Here is a 21,409-nt window from a genome sequence, read left to right on the forward strand (position 1 = left end):
GACATGGCTGCTGGATGCCATGTGCTTACGCAGAGCATCGGCAATTGGACACAGTGATCCTGAATTGTATGCTGCATGCAGCGGACCACCTCTAGCCAGCACGGCGCTTCAACCGACAAGCCCAGATACCACCCACAGTCACCAGTATGCAGAGACTTTGCTTTTAACATGGGAGAGACAGTTCTGCATGTTTTGTCTTTGAGGCCTTTCCCTGAACATCACCACCTGGAGCCTACATTCTCTGCTGTATTAGTTCCCTGTAAGGCAAACGTTCACACTTAGTCTTCTAAATAATAATAAATAAAAAGAGATGCTGAGTTTTATATTTTTATTGATTGATGGGAGAGGGTAAAACTCACCACAGGAAGTGCAGGTTGTTCCTCAAAAGTATAGGCTTGTAAGCTGCCTCTTCTGCTGGAATGATTCTTGTAAAAAAACAAGACAACAGAAGGAGAATACCTTGAGATTTGTGATATGTCTCTGAGCATCAACTAAGGTAGTGAGGGTAAGTATGACAGGGAAGAGAAGGCTGGCTAGGATGCAGCTGTCGAGACTGCAGGCTGAGGCACGTGGTCGCTCTCAGCCCCCTACGTGGACACCTTCACACATCCAGCTCCCACGCCCTGGGTGCTGGACTGCCTCCTGGACACCTTCTCTTGAATGTCTCACAGAAACTATTCTCAAATGCACTCTCTCTCCACTTTAGTTACTAGTTTTATTGTTGTTTTAACTTCAAGTTTTCATCTTTTGTCACTTCGATGACAATGGCAGCAATATCCTAATAGGTTTCCTCATTGCAAGTCTTACTTCCTTAAGTCCATTCTCCATGCTGCACGCTGCAGGTTCAGAGCATCCTGCAGTGCACAGCCAGTCCTGTCATTCTGGAGCTGAAGCCCATGACAGCACAGAAAACAATGCTTCCTGAGCACCACGACCTGCCTCTTCCTGACTTCTTCTGCCACTTCCCACTTTGCAATCCACCCCCTGGACATTCCAGACTACTTGTTTCCTGGAAATCTCTTGTTCATTCTTTCCTTATGTTTTTCTATTCATGCTATTATCACTATCCGAAATATCTTAGTTTTGTTATTTCACGACATCAAAATTTACAATGCATGTACAAATTAAATCAGAATATCCACTGTAGTACTGTTTATAATAGTACTGTAAACAATCTAAAGTCTTTTAATAGGAGACTGGTGAAATACCTTAAGGACGACTTGTACAATGGAATATGCCAGAGTTTAATGATTGTTTTAGTTGGTTTCTAAAGGAGTACATCTATATATACCGAAATGGTTCAATGTCTAAGAGATAGCAAGTGAACAAAGCAAGTTACCAAAAAGTATGTTTAAGATGATCTCAGGCTAAAAAATCACCTACAAATATATGTGTATGCATTCATGTTTATGAATATACAGAAAAAGTTTCCATACATGTATGCATGTGATTTATCAACAGCAAATCAATATCATTTATTCTTTAGTCTTTGACCACTAATAGTGACTGAGGGAGCATACACTAGTGGTAAGATGGAAAATTTAATTTTTATTTATTTATTATTTATTATTTATTTTACTTACTTATTTTTTTGAGCCAGAGTCTTGCTCTGTCACCCAGGCTGGAATGCAGAGGCACGATCTTGTCTTACTGCAACCTCCACCTCCCAGGTTCAAGCAATTCTCCTGCCTCAGCCTACTGAGTAGCTGGGATTACAGACACGTGCCACTGTACCCGGCTAATTTTTATATTTTTAATAGAGACGGGGTTTCGCCATGTTGGCCAGGCTGGTCTTGAACTCCTGACCTCATGTGATCTGCCCGCCTTGGCCTCTCAAAGTGCTGGAATTACAGGTGTGAGCCACAATGCCCAGCCTTAAGTTTTATTTTATATACCTAAATACAATTTCAATTTGTAACCTCAACCATACAGTGCTTTAAAAATATTTTTTAAAAATAGATAACAATCATCCATGTTATAAAATTCGAAAGGAGCCTAGGCAACAATACTATACCCAGTCTCTACAAAAATTTTTTTAAAAATTAGTGGGGGTACAATGGCATGTGCCTGTAGTACCAGCTACTCTAGAGGCTGAGGTGGGAGAATCCCTTGAGCTCAGAAGTTTGAGATTGTGGTGAGCTATAATCATGCTACTGCACTCCAGCCTGGGCGACAGAGTGAGATCCTATCTCAAAAAACCAAAAGGTACAAACAGTATATATCCTGTTCATTCTTTGCCTCTCTTCAGAGGCAAGCAACGTTACTAGTTTCCTGTTTCGTTCTTGAGTAAATCATACACACATTTATGCTCTGCATTTAAGTAATTTACATAAATCCTGGAATAACAAACACACTGTTCTGTACCTTGCTGTTTTTCATTTACCAGCAGCTCTTAGGGATTGTTCCATCTGACATATACACTTGAGCCCACCTTGTTCTCTTCAATGGCTGCATAGTATCACACTATATGGTTGCCAGGTATTACTTTAAGTAAAAAAAAAAAAAACTACCAGGAAGAAAAGGGATGGGATTGCATGTGATTTATCACCAGTGAATCAATATAGTTTATTCTTTTTTTTTCTTGAGACGGAGTTTCACTGTCACCCAAGCTGGAGTGCAATGGTGCGATCTTGGCTCACTGCAACCTCTGCCTCCTGGGTTCAAGCAATTCTTCTACCTCAGCCTCCTGAGTAGCTGGGATTACAGGTGTGCACCACCACACCCAGCTAATTTTTGTATTTTTAGTAGTGACAAGGTTTCGCCATGTTGCCCAGCTGGTCTTGAACTCCTGACCTCAAGCCATCTGTCCACCTCAGCCTCCCAAAGTGCTGGGATGATGGGCGTGAGCCACCGTGCCCGGCCTAACGTAGTTTATTCTTTAGGTCTTTGACTGCCCTGTCCTACCCTCCTGTGAAAAAATGAAATGAATGAAGACAGAACAGACAAATGGAAGAAAGGAAGGGCAAGAGGCAAGCAGGCAGATTTACTGGTGGATATTCATATTCACGTACAACTATCTACTGTGAAGCTTCTTGAAGAAGATGCTAGAGCAGAGGTTAGCACACATTTCCTGTTAAGGTCCAGACAGTAAATACTGACTGTGGGCCATATGGTTGCTGCTGTAACTACTCAATTGAGATGATGTAGTGTGAAAGCAGAGATGGGCAATATCTAAACAAACGATGTGGCTGTATTCCAGTGGTAATTATTCATAACAGGCAGCTGCCGATTTGGCCCACTGGTTGTAGTTTGCTTTCCTCTGCACTAGAATATAAGTCCCATGAAGGCAGGAGATATTGTTAATTTTATTTACTGATGTATCCTCAGTAACTAGCATACAGTACCTTGCTCTCAATAAATATTTACTTGCTCTCAATAAATATTAACTAACTAAATGAAAAGCATGGAAACCTCAACTGGAAATGACAAATAGCATCCTCTCAGAGAGTAATCTTTGTCTCCTACTGAATCTCCCCTGATGAGAGAGTTTAGACAGCTAGCTATGAAGTTCTCGTCATGGAAGCATATGCTGGAATACTTTATTCTGAACCCTATGGACAACAGTTTTTACAGTAGTGGCTGAAGTGAAAATGTCATCGATTTCCTTGTTTAGTCAAAGTATATCAGTTCTTATTCATATATACCTGTTGGTGACATTTGTGATATCATGTTAAAACTTCAGGTCAGAAGCAGTGGCTCATGCCTGTAATCCCAGCACTTTGGGAGTCTGAGGCGGGTGGATCACTTGAGGCCAGGAGTTCAAGACCAGCCTGGCCAACAGGGTCAAACTCCTCCATCTCTACTAAAAATACAAAAATTAGCTGGGCGTGGTGGTGTGTGCCTGTAATCCCAGTTATTCAGGAGGCTGAGGCATGAGAATCGCTTGAAGCTGGGAGGTGGAGTTTGCAGTGAGCCAAGACAGCACCACTGCACTCCAGTCTAGGTGACAGAGTGAGACGTCTCAAAACAAACAAACAGACAAACAAACAAAAAACCAAGTTCAGCATAACTGGGAGAGAGAAAAGCAGTCCCTAACATCCAGGAGCTGGCCTGGCACTCATAGGTAAGATCAAGACAAAATCAAGACCACTCTGTCATTGTGGCTGAATATAGACAAAACATGAACACTGTCCAAGCCACAAAATACCAAACATTTCCCTCTCCTGGCAAATGTGAGTGACTGTTCTACTTTGCTAATCATTGCTTTAGCCTCACTACGGATAAGATTTGAGATGCAAAATCATAGAATTATCCGGGCTTCCCAACAGCATCTCACACAGAGCAAAGTCCTGCTTCCTAAAACCCTCTTCAAAATCACCTAACGGGAGCCCAAATCCTTGAAGTCTTTTCTAACATTCTGCTACCAAAACACCATGGTGCGTGTTCTCCCTTGCCGAAATGAATAATAAACCCAAGTTGTTCAATTACAAATGTGTCCCTAGTGATTTTTGTCTGGAGGGTATTCACATAACGGAAATTTGGATGCCATGACTCTGGTCCATACTATTGATGGGGATATTTGAAAAATGCCCACGTTATAAAGTCCCAAGATCCCTAACATATTATTACATATTATTGCATTTAAGACAAAATTTTACATAAAAGTTAGTTGTTGAATGGTATAATAAGCATAATATAAACTACTGAAGCCATAACAAAATCTAAGAGCGTCTTACTGAGCTGGATGCTGACTGGCTTGTGGCTGAATTTCCAAAAATGGTGAGTCTGGCATTCAATTCTTCTGCAAGATGAGTTGGAACATCCAAGTTACTTGATGGTGGAGGTGATGGGAAGGCCTGGCTACTATACATGGTGGCTTCATCTTCTCTTATAATTTCCCAGTTCTAAAATGAACAGAATAAGCTTGAGCCACACATACTTTATTGCTATAACGTGTCTATCAAGGAGAACTAGGAAACTACTTATACCTCGGAAGACTCTCGGTTATCAACACTTTCTGTTTCCTCGGATATTTGCCGCCTGGTGGTAAATGCACGTTGTGCTTGCAGCTGAATGTTGCCATTCTCAGCATCTGTTAGGCTGTCCCTATATTGGAAGTATAAAAAGTCATCATCCATGTCTTAAGCAGTTAAAATGATTGTCAAAGATTCTGTGATCGTTGAAAAAAAAATCTACATTAGATCAATAAAAAAATGTATTGTCTGGCCGGGCGCGGTGGCTCACGCCTGTACTCCCAGCACTTTCGGAGGCCGAGGCGGGTGGATCATGAGGTCAGGAGATTGAGACCATCCTGGCCAACACGGTGAAACCCCATCTCTACTAAAAATACAAAAAATTAGCTAGGCGTGGTGGTGGGCACCTGTAGTCCCAGCTACTTGGGAGGCTGAGGCAGGAGAGTGGCGTGAACTCGGGAGGCGGAGCTTGCAGTGAGCCGAGATCACGCCACTGCACTCCAGCCTGGGCAACAGAGCGAGACTGTGTCTCAAAAAAAAAAAAAAAAAGTATTGTCTTTGATCAAAGGCTACTTCAACATGCATAGATTCAATCATGGGTAGGCAGACTGGTATATTTAGAGTACCTTACTGAGTTTAAGGTTTTGTGGAAAGGTACAACATGTCTGATTTGATATTTAAGTGTCACTGTGTCTAGGATAATGTCCAACACATATAGGTACTCAAAAATATTTGTTGAATGAATGACTATCAGAGAGCTTCACAGATTATTTCATTACATTATTTTTCCATGTTATTATAAGAGTAATAGAGTTACACATACATTTTTGTGAATCAGATAGTGTATTTTCTAGAATTGGTCTTAAGCCAGGAGTAGAGTACTCCATGCATCAATGTGAAGGGCAGAATGAAAGATGGTGTAAGAATTTTATAATGAAAAGCTTAGGAATTACATATCTGTTAGGAATGGTATCTGTTTTTGGTAATATACAGTCATGAGCCTGTTCTGAAAACGGTAATAGTAAAGATTTGTCTGAGCTTAGGAGTACAATAAATCAGATTGGACGGTTAATGAGCATTTAAAAAAAAATAGAAAGAATGAATAAGACCTACTATTTGATAGCTTAACAGGTGACTACAGTCAATAATAATTGAATTGTACATTTAAAAACAACCAGAAGACTGTAATTGGATTGTTTGTAAGAAAAAGGATACAGGCTTGTGAGGATGGACACCCCATTTTCCACGATGTGATTATTATGCCTTGCATGCCTACATCAAAACATCTCATGTACCCCACAAATATATATACCTATTAGGGACCCACAAAAATTAAAAAAAAAAATCAGATTGAACACCCTTACCCCAGTCATTTATATTATTCTAATTATTTGCATTTAATATAACCAGTCTATCAGATCAAGAATTTTGTTCAAATATTTAATAATAAAATTATTGTTAATTTATTTAATGCCACATGAGCTCAGGCTAGTTGGAAGACCAGTTCTTACTGCACTGTAGCTAAAGAAAACATAACTTTGATACATAGTTCTAAGGGAAAGCTTGTTTTTTTTCCCCCTAAATATTTGATTTTGGCTACCTGAAAATGACATCAGCCACAGTGAAAGAAATGTCATTTTGCTCAAGTAAGGCTTGCCATAATACTGAGGTATGCAACAGGGCAATTCTGCAGAATTTTATAGTGTCTTCAGCTTTGCAGTCTGTATGTCACTCTATGAAGACTGAAGCTTCTGTGCCATGAAGTACTTGAATTGCTGATTTGTTTTGGAAGGATATGAGAACAGAAAATATCTATGAAAGTGCCTGGCATATATCAGGCACAAAATATCAAAGCCAAAAATTAGGAGACTAATGAACACATTAAAAAATTACAAGTATGTTTCAAACAGAAGACTAAAGGAAGACTTTATAAGACTATATGGAAGGAAAAATGGAAGGGGATTTGAGAATAAATATGAATGGGTGATTTTATAAATGTATACACAGTTTAATGATAATAAAAAAAAATCACTGAGGAGACATAAGTTAGAATATGTTGAAAGTGGTTCCATCTTTGACCTGTGCATGCTGGAAGTTGTGTGGATATTGACCAGACTATCAAATGGGCGTTTAACGTAAGACCCTTATTATTGAGTCCTTTATATTTTACAAATAATTTATATTTTAAAAAGAGTACTGTAGAAATTAACATTTTATTATATTTTAATAATAAACTATAAAAATTCTCCAAGACTTCTAATTCAGCCTAAAAAGAAATATATACCATTTGTGGCTATATAATAATTCAAAACTTACTAAAGTTAAGAGACAATTAAAAGGGTAGTATCTAGTGTCAAATAATTTTGAATATTATCAAGTCATTTAAAAAAAGAAACAGCAGAGTTAGGATTTTCAAAGTCCTGGGCCATAAAAATCCTAGTATTCTTATAGTTTATGGATCACTATACTGTTATGAATCCATCTGAGACATGACTTCAAAATGAAAATTCGTAGTTAAAGTGCTTCCAGATTAAAACTGTGAAAGCCATCAGCACATACTGAGGGGTTGGTCTTTTCCACTGTGTTCTTCTAGATTCATGGTTTACATAGTAGGTCCTTCCAAGGATATCCTGCCTCTCTTCCCACCCTGGAGGTAGAGGAGAAGGTTCCTGTTGTTGCTGCAAATGGCAAGCAGCATCTGGTTGGTCCAAAACAACCCAGCCAGGCTGAAAAACACGATGGTAGCAATTAAGTTTATGCATGATTTTTTTAACTTTAGAAATTATATGCTAAAGGAAATTTAAAAAGAGATTTATTATACCAAGTTTTAGAAATTATGCATAGACAGAATTAACAATCCTCAATTTTTAAGACCATAATATACTTTATGATAATGAAGACTTTTTTTTTTTTGCAAAAATGATAACCATTGAAATTTTGTCTAAAATTGTCCAAAACTTAAAAAAAAAAAAAAGTTTAAAGGCACCAGCCTGTAAAGTTTCCACCAGGTTCTGCCTGGGAGACAGAACCAGACCCTGTCTCAAAACAACAATAAAACAGAACTTTAAGACAAATCTATTTAAAATTTTCATAACAAAAAAGTAATGAAAGTATGTGAGGTCACAGATTTAATTAGCCTGATTTCATCATTCTGCATTGTAAGTATATACCAAAACATCACATTGTCCTCCATAAATATATACAATTATTGTTTGTCAATCAAAAATAAAATTTAAAAAAATCTAAAAGAAAAAAAGGACAAAAAATCTTTTAAATAAACAACCATGGAAAGTTGGAAAGCACTGAGAAATTGAGAAGCATAGTTTAAACTACTCGTGTAATCTTAGGCTATTCTCTAAATTATCAGCTGAATGAGGGCAAGGATTATTTCTCATTGGTCATTGTCTTTCCTGCAGAGAAAGCACCTTGTTTATGGTAGAAATCAATAACTATCTGACACATGGAAAAAATCATTAAATAAAGGTCAAACGCATAGAGGGGCAAGATACGGAACGGCAAATGATTTAGAAATAACTGGTACAGTGAATTCTCTAGTGATGGAAAAGTCATTCTGATTCCCTTGTCTGATTTCTCTCTTTCTCCTCCAGACCAAGGCAAGGCATTTTATCAAGTCATAAAACAGCCAAAGAAAGATTAAAAAAAAAAATGCACTGGAAGTTTGGTTTCTCAGAGACTAACAAGCGGCAAAATTAACATAAAGCCTTAGTTAGGGCAGTACTGATAGAAAAGAGTACCAAGAGTTAATGGTTTTATATGAGAAACCTCATAAAAGAAAAGGCAGTTGGTCAAAGATTCTATTAAATACCGATTGGTTAGGAAAGCATTAGAAACTGAAATAAACTGGTGAAGAAAACTTAAAAATGCTCCCAAAAGGACACAAAAGAAGACTTAAATAAAGGAAAGACATAGTTTAATCTTGGCAGTCTCATAGTTTAATCTTTGTGAGACTCAGTCTCACAAAGGTGTCAATTCTTCCCACGTTAATCTACAAATTTACCAAGATTCCAACAAAACTACATTATGATTTTAGAAGAATAGGCCAGGTGCAGTGGCTCAGGCCTATAATTCCAGCACTTTGGGAGGCCGAGGCAGGCAGATCACCGGAAGTTGGGAGTTTGAAACCAGCCTGACCAACATGGAGAAAACCCGTCTCTACTAAAAATACAAAATTAGCTGGGCGTGGTGGCGGGTGCCTATAATCCCAGCTACTTGGGAGGCTGAGGCAGGAGAATTGCTTGAACTCGAGAGGCAGAGGTTACGGTGAGCCAAGATCACGCCACTGCACTCCAGCCTGGGCAACAAGAGCAAAACTCCGTTTCAAAAAAAAAAAAAAAAAAAAGATACAAGGCAATTCTCAAGTTCAAATAGAAACATAAACAAGCAGGAATAAGCAGCACAATTTTTAAAAAGAAGAGCAAGAAGTGAAGATCAACCCTACCAGATAAAACATATTATAAATCATATTATAAATGATAACAATTAAAGCTGTGTGGTTCTGGTGCATGCATTGACAGGCAGCTCAATAGATTTGCCCAGAAAGAAACTCAACTTTATAGGAATTTTGGCCGGGCATGGTGGCTCACACCTGAAATCTCAGCACTTTGGGAAGCCGAGGTGGGCAGGTCACTTGAGGTCAGGAGTTTGAGACCAGCCTGGCCAGCATGGTGAAACCCTGTCTCTACTAAAAATACAAAAATTAGCCAGGCATGGTGGCGGGCACCTGTAATCCCAGCTACTTGAGAGGCTGAGGCAGGAGAATTGCTTGAGCCCGGGAGGCAGAGATTGCACCACTGCACTCTAGCCTGGGCGATAGAGCAAGACTCTGTTTTAAAAAAAAAAAAAAAAAAAAAATTACTTAGAAAATGGGCACCCATTTGGAAAAAACTTCACTTGAATCCCTACCTCATGCCTTGTATCAGGAAAAGTTACAGACTGAATAATATCTAAACGTTTAAAAGTGAAACCAAAAAGTATTAATAACAAACTGCTGAAAATTTTAGAAATACATTTTAAGAGTGGGACACTGTTAAGTATGACACCAAACCTTGAAGGCATGAAAGAGAAGATCTATAAATTTGACAACAAAACACCCAAATTTGTGTATGGCCAAAACTACTAACATATATATATGTTATAAACAGCAAATGACAAAGTGGCAAACATGTTCGGTACTTGGATAACTGACACAGAATAATTTCCTTAGATACACAGAGTTTCTGTTATAGGCCTGGAGATCAGCAGTAAATGACTGTTGTGTGACAGGCAGTGGATTGCTTCCAAGATGGAAGAGAATTCTTCTACGTTGGAAGGCTAGACTTGAAAACGAGGCCTCAGGGAAGAGTTGGGAAGGAAAGGAATGTGTTTTGGTAGCAGGGAGAAATGGATAGGGGGTTTCTGCAGCAAGGTTGATCTATTTTGGCTAGCTCTGTATAGAAGGTGATGGGTAGTGGAGGAGCAAGAAGACAGAATAAATTATTTTGGGAGAAAAGGTCTGGATGGGAATTTCTCTTTCTTTCTTCTCTCTCTCTCCACACGGTCTGACATCCAGGTTGAAGTGCAGTGGTGCCATCACAGCTCACTGCAGCCTTGACCTCCTGAGCTTAAGTAATCTTTCACCTTAGGCTTTAGGTGCATACTACCATGCCGAGCTAATTTTTCATTTTTTTTTTGTAGAGATGGGGTCTCGCCTATGTTGCCCAGGCTGGTCTCAAACTCCTGGGCTCAAGCAATCCTCCTGCCTTAGTCTCCCAAAGTGCTGGGATTACCAGTGTGAGCCACTGTGCCTAACCTTTCTTCTCTCTTTTTTTTCCTTTTTACCTCTTTTATAAGAATTGTTATCTGTTTTTTTTTTCTTTTTATTGCCCAAATTCCATTCTCTTCTTTCCCTATATCCTCTTACTTTGTCTGCCCATTCATGTTTATCTTCCTTCTTTCTTTTCCTTTCCCTTAAACTATGATAATATAGGATCTAGCATACCTAAAAATTAGTCTTGCATATATTGAATCAGATTGCATTTTTCTGGTTTCAATCCCAAAAACATGTAAGTTAAGTTTTTATATTTTGTGAGAAAATATAAGCTTAACATTTTTTGGTTGAACATAATCATTGATTAATTTCCTTTAAGATTAATACAATTTATTAATAAAATAGTTCTCACTACTGCTGTAAAGGATTATAAAAACACTCAGCACTCGAAAATGGTACCAAAAGAATATTTCTTTTAAAGCTTCTTAGAGATTTCTCCCTTAAAGGTCTGCTTAATGTATTTATATTATCTGAGTGAATTCAAGAAGAGAAAGAACAAAAATTAATTTAATTAAAGGCTTAAGAAAAACCTATCTTAAATTCGTGGAAGTAGAGTTGTACAATCAAACACTGTTTAGAAAGACTGGATAAAATGCCTCTATACAGTCAATTTTTGGATACCAGGCCTTCCTATTAAATATGTATCAGCTGCTATTCTTTATAAAATAACTTTCTAAGTATCAATGAACCTTATTTAATTTCTAACCTCAAAGCCAATATGTAATCGCTCACAATTTAATCAAGTCAAAGAGGGTCAGGAAGAAAGTATTCAGAGGTACAACCAACATTTTATATGTTAATTTTGTAAAATACATACAACTAAACCTAAAGTTGCAAATGGTACAAAAATCAACCGTTACATAATTATCTATTATAGTCATACTTTACTACAGAATACAAACTACCTAAGAGTGAGCTTCATTTCAAAATTACAATTGTTTTCCTAGTAGAATTTATACAGTCACAAACTAGCTGTCAAAGGACTAGGCAAGACTCCTCTAGTCATTAGCTACACAGAAGGTAAATAAGCACAGATTCATGTGTTTGAATTCCTAGGGCCTTTCATAAATAAACTCCTACACGCTTACATCTCCTGAAATTATAAGGTGCATTCTGAGGGAATTCAAACATTGAGACATGAGACCACAAAATGAAGTGAAGCAGTTCTCTCCACAGAAACTCAACTGTGAATAGGGTCCTATGATGCGTGCATGTGGGCAAAACTTGGAGCAGGTCACTAAATAATGAAACGCTGTTAAATCTTTTTAAGTTACTAAATAAATAATTTTCTTTCTTTACAGCAGATATTCTTCATTTCAAACAGAATTCCATTATGCAAGATACTCTGGTACACCAAAAACCAGGTAGAGAAACTTCTACTGAATAAATACTTGAAAACTTTAAAAATGATTATTATATGAAAATCAGATAAAAATACATAAGAAAAAGTTAATCAAATAAGTGAAGAGAGAATTGAGAAGATAACAAGTTCTCTGGTCACCAAACTAGGGGCTACCTATACTGTGAGTGAAGAAAATAGATTCTTTCTTGGCCGGGTACCGTGGCTCACGCCTGTAGTCCCAGCACTTTGGGACGCTGAGGCAGATGGACGGCTTGAGGCCAGGAGATCAAGACCAGCCTGGTCAACATAGTAAAACTCCGTCTCTACTAAAAATACAAAAATTAGCCAGGCATGATGGCACATGCCTGTAATCCCAGGTACTTGGGAGACTGAGGCATGAAAACTGCTTGAACCCAGGAGGCAGGAGGTTGCAGCGAGCTGAGATTGCACCACTGTACTCCAGCATGGGCCCCAGAGCAAGACCCTGACTCCAGAAAAAAAAAAAAAAAAAAAAAGTCTTCCTTCTATCTTTCTATTATTATGGATTTTCTTGCAAAGCAAAATCTCAGTGCATTTAAAATTTTCCCAGACAGCTCTGCTGCAAATTCACTACCTGTTCTAGAGCTTTCTTTCTCAAGGTACATGGGCATGTGAGGTAGAGCCTAGCCCCTGGGGAAGGCCCTCAGCTTCACTGTTCTTATGGAGACATAAGCAGGCCCTCAGTCAAAGAGGCAAAAGTGTTAAGCAAGGCACCAAATAAGAAGCCTCCAGAGCGATTTGGTGCCATACGCTGTGTGCTCTGCTTTCAGTAACTGCTGTTGATATGGTCTGGCTGTGTCCCCACTCAAATCTCATCTTGAATTGTAGCTTCTATAATCCCCTCGTGTCGTGGGAGGCACTCAGTGGGAGGTAACTGAATCATGAGAGTGAGTTTTTCCAGTGCTGTTCTCATGACAGAGAATAAGTCTCACGAGATCTGATAGTTTTATAAAGGGCTGTTCCCCGGCACACACTCTCTTGCCTGTCACCATGTAAGCTGTGCCTTTGCTCCTCTTTCACCTTCCACCATGATTGTGAGGCCTCCCCAGCCATGTGGAACTATGAGTCCATTAAACCTCTTTTTAAAGCTTTATAAATTACCCAGTCTCGGGTACTTCTTCACAGCAGTATGAAAATGGACTAATACAGCTACTGAATAAATACTTCTTTTTGATGATAACGTGCTTTCAAAAGGAACCTCAAGGAGCAGGTGTTTTTTTGACCCCTTTCCAAATCATAAATTTTTCTGCTGGAAGAAACCCTCGAGGTCATCTGGTGCCATCCTGTCACTCTGCAAACAAGATCCTGAGGTTCAGAAAAGTTCAATGACTCACTCAGGTCTGGCTAGATAGTGTGCAACTAGTATTCCAGTCTCCAAACCCTATCCAATTCTATTCCAAATACGTATTTTCTGCCTCTTACTTGCTTATTCCAGATGCACGTAACTCTACACAAATCTTGACTTGGACTTTCCTCTCATCCTGTCATCCATGAAAATTGTTAAATTCTACTTGCCGCACATACAGAAGGCTCTTTATTAGATCACTTAAATTCTTCCTGCTCCCTAATTCCCCTCCTTTCCTATGAGCCCTCCCACCATAATAAGAACATTAACAGGACTTAAATTTCATAAAAGAGCTCCTAATCAGTGGAGTCTCCTCAAAATGTCCATATATTTAACTTCAAAATACTAAATTGTGTTCTTACTTTAATGGAGAGAATATACAGTTTTAGAAAACTTTGAAAAACTAGATTTATATTCTATTCTCTACTCCTTAACCTTTAAGAAGGCCATCAATAATGGCCATTCATTCGACAGAAATATCCTTAGAGGAAAGACTATTAATGAATGCTTGGGTGAAATAAATGTCCAAGTAAATAATTTTTATTTACACGTTAACTTCATTCAATAGTTATTGTTCTTCAGAGTACAGTAAAATAAGAAATTAAATTTTTTTTTTTAGTTTAACCAAATATTTATAAAATCTCACCTCTAATTCCTCAGCCTGTTCTGCATTATCATCTTCTGAGCCACTGGTTTTAGGCAAATAAGTCATTTTTAGTCTCAGATAACCTTTAACTCTTGATTTGTGACTGTAGAAAAGAAAATAAATATTCATAAAACTTTAACACCAGGGAGAAAAGTATTCAATTCATAAGAGTTTAATGAACACCCACTAGGTAACAGGGGGTCTACAAAGGGAGGTTCAAAAACAAGTTCCAGGGCAGAAGATATCCAGGGAAAGGAATAGAAGGTGGAGAAAAGGGAAACATATATAAATAATTGTTATGCCACAAAGATGATGCTAAGGAAGTTAAGTGAACCATCAGAGACAATGTCAAAGAGAAGCTGGTCTTTGGGTTGGGATTAGGAGATTGGGGAGGATTCTTATCTGTGGCAATAGAGGAAAAGGCATTATGAGTGGAGAAAAGGGCAAGATCCAGGAAACAGGTGGGAAACTGCGGGTGCAATTAAGGAAATGGCAGTAGTTGAGTTTGGCTGGATTACAGGATATGTTAAGGGAACTATAGGAGGTTGGGATGGTCCAGAGGTCAGGCAAAATCAGACAACTTCAGACTTTATTTTGCATATTTTGGTAAATCACTGAGAATTTGGGGGATAGAGAAAGGTATCCTCAGAGATGTGCTTTAGGGATACTAATCTGGCCATATTTTTTTGGATGACAGAAGAGTAGAGGGCAAGGCTTGATAAGTGTCTGAAACCTGCTACATCTCTTTGGCAGCTGTTTGAATCTGTCACACATTAATTTACCTAATCTATTTTCATATTGTATCACCTCTTTGAATAATTAGTTGTCTAAGCTAAAGGCTGCTGCTTGCTGTAGTGATATTTTAAATATTTTGAAAACCTGTCTTTCACAAGCTGCTGCTGCTGCTTCTTTTTTTTTTTTTTTTAGACAGCATCTCCCCCTGTCGCTCAGGCTGGAGTGCAGTGGCTCAATCATGGTTCACTGCAGCCTTGACCTCCCAGGCTCAGGTGATCTTCCCACCTTAGCCTCCCAAACAACTGGGATTACAGGCATGCGTCACCACACCCAGTTAATTTTTGTATTTTTTTGTAGAGACAGGGTTTTGCATGTTGCCCAGGCTGGTCTGGAATTCTTGGGCTCAAGCAATCCACCCACCTCAGCCTCCCAAAGTGCTGCGATTACAGTGCTTTCATAAGCTTCTAATTTAAGGCTTAATTCTATCTATTGCCCTCATCAATTCTAGCATCCTATGATTTACTTAAGAAATCCTTGCTTGTCTCAGCTCTCTATATAGATTTTTTTGGAGATGATTTTTACAGATATCAGATATGTAGCAATTACCCTTTGTCTTTCTAGACAAGAGTCCTAATCTTTTTATTCTGTCTTCAAGAGATTACCTACCCCCACTCCCAAGCCTCCCCTAATCTTTTTAGCTCTTCTCTGTATAGTTCTCATGAATTTGGCACATTCAGTGTATCCTTTCCCGAGTAGTCAGTGAAATCCCCGATGCTTATTTCCAAGGCTGCTAATGTGGCTTGTGTCTCCATACTGAAGGAGATGTGAACATTCTGACTTGTGGCTATAAAAGATGGATACAGAAAATGTGCTCAGGTAATGTTTTGCTGAAAAGTTTCTCTACAATTGTATGTTTCATGTCTTCTCAATTAGAAAAGAAGCCTCAAGGTTTTGACTTAATGGGGCTCAAACAAATTTAGGAATGTAGTCGTATATTTTCTATCTGAATAAAGTTCTTTCTACACTTGCAATAATATTCATTGCAGACAGAAGAAGTAAATTGTATTTTTTAAAGATAAAGAAGCTGGAAAGCATGTGACAAATTGAAAAGCAGGCTGCTAGGACAATCAAATAAGAAAAAACAATTTAGTCATTCCTGATATGCAGATGTCACCATCAGTCTAAAATTAAAAGATGAAAGATTTACATTCCAGACATCTACAGAAATTAAATGTGACTTCCTTTATAGAGAGTAAATATTAACAGTCAGTGAGCACTCCTTTTCATTTTGTTTTAATATTTATATTACAAACAGTAACTTAAAAACATCACTTTAAGTGAAAAATTTTACTAAGTTCCAATAGTACCTTTTCAAATGCATTTTATAGTTTAAGAAACAAGACAAATACTGTTGCTTTCACAGAGGTCCTTTCTCTGCTTTAGTCTGACCTTTTTGAGAGTAAATCCACACACATGTTTTGACTAGATTTTACTTGTCAATGTGGTATAGAAGATCAAAAGGAGTTCTGGTTACAGCTTAAATTTAAAATTTTTTGACAAACATCAAGTAACTCTGGAAAAATGGAATTATAAGCATGCTATTTGGGTTTTAAATTCCAGTCTTATGTTATTTTCTCTAAATATTTGAGTCTTCTGAAATACTTTTTAAAGTATACAAAATATAGTTAGGTTTTTCTGAAATTGGCTTTGTGCACGTCGAGTTGGATAATGGTTTTAGATGAATTCATGTTTGTGATTTTTTAAAGCACAGTATGACAATATGACATAAACTTTAAGACAAAAAATAAATATAAAATATTGAAAAATTTTAGCCTTCTGGTCTGATAAGTATTAGAAGGACAAATCTTTCCCAAAGGGGTGTGATCACTTTCTGTATTTTCAGAGTGTTTTGCAATGTGCATATAGTACTTTTAATCAGAAATAGCAATGAAGTTTTAAAAATAATAATAATATTTAGAAGTAGCTTATTTACAGAGGTTTAAATCCTGAATTTCTAATGAGGCTACTGTAAGGTGTAAAGAAGAGATAAAAAATTTAATATGCTATTATTTTATACTTACTGACCTTCTTGGGTGAAGAACAAAATCCTTAAATGTATATGGTCTCTCCAATCTTGGATTTTCTGTCTAGAATAAAATAGTGGGTTTTCAAAATATATCTATAACACCAAAAGCATGTACTTTTCAAGAATACTCATGAACTATCACCTAAGGCATAATTTAAGTTGGAAGTGAGAAAAAAAAGTAGCTTTAGTTTATTAAATGCTAACTTGACAGCGCTTTCGCTTTCCTGCCCAAGAGGAATTGCAGCCGGCATCACAACTCATATGAAAACTAGCTGAGCAGGCGGGTTGTGGAGCCAAAGGGAGGGCAGAAGACAATAAGCAGAAAAACAATATAGAGTAGTTACTACGTTGACATCCCAAAACAGTATGGACTATGCACATGTCTGCAGGCTGGCTTGGTTAAAGCACGGAGATAATTCTAGGAGACCAAAAAAGTCAATAGCCTGGAAAGTAAGACTAGATTAAATATATTACTGAAAGCTTATGGTCCTGCACCCTGTTTTAAAAAAAAAAAAAAAAAAAAGATTATGCTCTGGAAAGACTGTAGAGAGCTAATTAATATAACTCAAAAGACTGAAAAAGAAGTATTTTTTCTCTTTCTTTAAAATTCAGCAGCTGTTAGTTTTTATTATTCTTCTCTGATGTTTTGTATTGTTAACTACCCAGTCTGCCTTGAAACTCTTTTCTTAAATTCTCATGACATTATTTTACTTGGTTCTTTTCCTGTTTCCCCTTGTCTGTCTTCTCTTTCTTTTCTGATCCACTCATGTTGACTGAGAGTCAATGGCTGGCCCTCCGTTGTTATCTGTTTTATCAGGAAAATCCATTATTTTCAGAGATTCTGCTGTTGCCTGGACAGTGATAACACTTAATCTTTCTAGTCCCTTTTCCCTACATAACTGATTTTTATCTCTCTGTCAGTAGTCTACTTTAAACTTTCATTTTCTTTGTTTCCTATCAAAACTCTGTCCAACAGTAAATTTTTTGCATTTCAAAACAAAATGGGTTTTCTTCCTCACTTTTCTATATGAGATGCCACTCTTATCTTCCAAGTTCAACTTGCATTATCTTTACTTCTTATTTTCTTAAGCCTCCATGTCAGACATGTGATTCAATAATGTTCTGTTTCACAATGTTTCCTGAATCTGTTTTCCTCCTTGCTATATTCTTAGTCCCGATTCTCAGTGTTTTATGTTTCTATTGTCATAAACTACCTTAGTTTTCTTCTGAGAGCTTAGGCACTCCTCATTCTAGTTATTCAGCAGAATATTTTCAACTAATCTTTTTTACACAATGTTTTCACAATGCCAACAAACATCAGAAATTCTCTATTTCTCACTGGGGTTCATGTATGGAAATCTTAAAGAGAAAATGGAAACGGAAAACTGAAATGAGTTTTTAGAAAACAGTATGTTTAATAAATAAAAGTAGTATACATGTGATAAATCAATTATTTACATTACCTATATTGTATATATGTATTTATTAAATTAAAAACATAAACACAAAAGGAAAATCATGGGCACCTATACCAACCGGTAATGGATAAAGTGGAACATCCACTTGACCTAGGAAATCATCTCTTGTCTATAAGAGAAACAAGAAAAAATACGATTAGTAAGATGCTCAATTCCTTTAGAAGATTTTGATGAGACAGTGCCACCATTCACAGAAAATGTAGAATTTTTTAAATTCAATCCTATGCAACATCAATGGAAAATAAAAAGCAATGTGTTACAACTTCTGGTAATGGCAGAGTAGCATACATTAGATTAATCCTTCTGCAGATAACCATTATATTCTGTGACAAAATACTAAAAGAGCTATTTGAAAGTACAACAGAATAACCCAAAACAAGCAGAAACTGGAGAGATGTCAATCCTTGAAAGAAGGAACTACACGAGGTAGGATTCAGTATTTACATGGCTTTTCCTCTAGTAGTATTCCACAGTTACATGGCTTTTCCTCTAGTAGTATTCCACAGTCCACATAATGCAGACAAGCCTAGAACTTAAGCTGAAATCTGCACTATTACTGGCTTGAGGAGTCAGAAGGCCTAGTTTGGGGTTGACAGCATATCTAGAAAAAGAGGAGAAAAATCCCAGAAAAAAAGAAGCCACCAGAGTTCTTCCAAATCTATATATAAACCCTTACCCACATCCCTAGTTTTACCCTGAACTGAACAGGTGAAAGTCAACAGCTGGAAGATTGAGAGGGCTCAGCATTGATTTCAGTTGATCACCAAAAGGGAAGCAGAATTTGGAATTCAGCTATGTTAACTTGCTGGAACAAAAATCAACACCGGGCACGGTGGCTCACACCTGTAATCCCAGCACTTTTGGAGACCGAGGTGGGCAGATCACCTGAGGTCAGGAGTTCTAGAGACCAGCCTGGCCCACATGGTGAAGAAACCTCATCTCTACGAAAAATACAAAAATTAGCCAGGTGTGGTGGCACATGCCTGTAATCCCAGCTACTTGAAAGGCTGAGGCAGGAGAATGGCTTAAACCCAGGAGGCAGATGTTGTAGTGAGCCGGGACCGTGCCACTGAACTCCAGCTTGGGTGACAGAGCAAGACACCATCTCAGGAAAAAGAAAGAAAAGAGAAGAGAAGAGAAGAGAAGAGAAGAGAAAAAAATCAACACACCTCAGGCAAATATAGTAAAATTCACTGTCTGTTTGTTACTATATTCACTGTCCAGCCTACAATAAAAAAATTACTAGACATGCAAAAAATAAAAAAAATATGACCCAGTATCAAGAGAAAAAGTAATTAACAGAAATCAGTCACAAGATGACGCAGATCATGGAATAAGCAGACAGGAAAAATAAAGCAGCTATTATAAAGATGTTCAAAGGACTTAAAAGAAAAATAAGGTCATAATGAATGAAAAGATGGGGAATCTCAGCAGTAAAAGGGAAACTAAAAATGAATCAAATGCACATTTTTATTTTATTTTATTTTATTTCATTTTATTTTCGAGACAGAGTCTTGCTCTGTCCCCCAGGCTGGAGTGCCGTGGTGCAATCACGGTTAACTGCAACCTCCACCTCCTGGGTTCAAGTGATTCTCTTGTCTCAGCCACCCAAGTAGCTGAGATTACAGGCATGTACCATGCACCACCATGCCTGGCAGATTTTTGTATTTTCAGTAGAGACAGAGTTTCACCATGTTGACCAGTCTGGTCTCAAACTCCTGACCTCAGGTGATCCGCCTGCCTCAGCCTCCCAAAGTGCTGGGATTACAGGTGTTAACCACCATGCCTGGCCAAATGTATTTTAGAACTGAAAAATAAAATACATGAAATAAAAAAATTCACTAGATGGGTTTAAAAGATGATGGAAGATGACTGGAGAAAAGTATCATGAACTTGAAGATACAGAGACAGAATTTATCTAATATGAAAAATAAAGGGAACTTGCAGAAAAATTTCAAGCATTCTGACATATGTGTGACTGGAGTTCCATAAAAGGGGATGGGTAATAGGGCAGAAAAATATTTGGGGGAAAAAACAGCCAAAATATTCACACATTTAGAAAAACACAAGCTGAGACAGTCAATAAAGTCAGTGAACTGAAGCAGGATCAACATAAAGAAAAATGGGTAGGCACATCATTGTTAAATGCTGAAAACAAAAAAGATAAACAAAATCTTGAAAGCAGCCTAATAAAAACAATACATTACACACAGGAGAATAAGAATACAGATAATGGTTGACTTCTCATCAAAAATAATGGAAGCCAGAAGACAACTGAATGATATCTATAAGTGCTGAAATGGAAAATGTACCAAGAATTCTATATCTAGCAAAAACTATCCATCAAAAAGGGAAGCAAAATCAAGATACTATTGGATAAAGTTGAGATAATTTGTCACCAGCAGACAAATTGTTGGCACTACAGAATATGCTACAGGAAGTTCTTCAGGCTGAGGATAAGTGGCACCAGATAGAAGTTCAGATCTAAAGAGAGTAGTAAAGAGTACCGGAAAATGGTAAACATGTGGGTAAGGTTTTTTTTTTTTAAGGTACCTTCTCAATCTTTGTTTAAAATACATGTAGATGTAATACAAATGACAGCATTGCGCACAAGATAGGTGGAATAATCAAATCTATATTGTTGCAAGATTTACATTTTATATAAAGTGGTATGATTGATATGTTAATCATTAATTGACTGCAGAGCTAAAAAGCACAGAGAAGAGTTAAAATGGAATATTGCAAATATTTGACTAACTCAAAATAAGGCAGAAAAAGAGAAACAAAGAAACAGATGAGATGAACAAAAATAAACTGCACATTCTGAGAGCTAAATCCAGCCATATAAATTATGACAAACAGTCCAATGAAAGACACAGATTGTCAAGCTGAATAAAAATGCAAAACCTAATCATATGTTGCCTATAAAAGACATCTATCATTATTATTTAAAAATACTTTATTAAATATTTTTCTTTTTTTCACTTTTTTGCTTTTT

At 37.4% G+C, this 21,409-nt stretch overlaps 1 protein-coding gene across 3 annotated transcripts in view; it reads right to left on the reverse strand.

Moving 5' to 3' along the window:
• The window catches only part of NEDD4 (NEDD4 E3 ubiquitin protein ligase), a 166,619-nt gene that overhangs the window by 30,014 nt on the left and 115,196 nt on the right, over nucleotides 1-21,409 (reverse strand). For 2 of the 3 annotated variants that reach the window (XM_005559626.5, XM_005559623.5), the window contains 7 exons: nucleotides 18,470-18,520; nucleotides 16,933-16,994; nucleotides 14,113-14,215; nucleotides 7,473-7,639; nucleotides 4,929-5,046; nucleotides 4,677-4,844; nucleotides 360-425 (listed from right to left, as the gene is read on the reverse strand). In XM_005559626.5, coding sequence (XP_005559683.3) covers nucleotides 360-425; nucleotides 4,677-4,844; nucleotides 4,929-5,046; nucleotides 7,473-7,639; nucleotides 14,113-14,215; nucleotides 16,933-16,994; nucleotides 18,470-18,520 — 735 coding nt within the window. The remainder of the gene's footprint in view (nucleotides 1-359; nucleotides 426-4,676; nucleotides 4,845-4,928; nucleotides 5,047-7,472; nucleotides 7,640-14,112; nucleotides 14,216-16,932; nucleotides 16,995-18,469; nucleotides 18,521-21,409) is intronic. The other variant, XM_005559624.5, reaches the window with a different exon arrangement.

This window comes from Macaca fascicularis, chromosome 7, assembly GCF_037993035.2.
Source record: "Macaca fascicularis isolate 582-1 chromosome 7, T2T-MFA8v1.1".
In the NCBI taxonomy this organism is placed as follows: domain Eukaryota; kingdom Metazoa; phylum Chordata; class Mammalia; order Primates; family Cercopithecidae; genus Macaca; species Macaca fascicularis.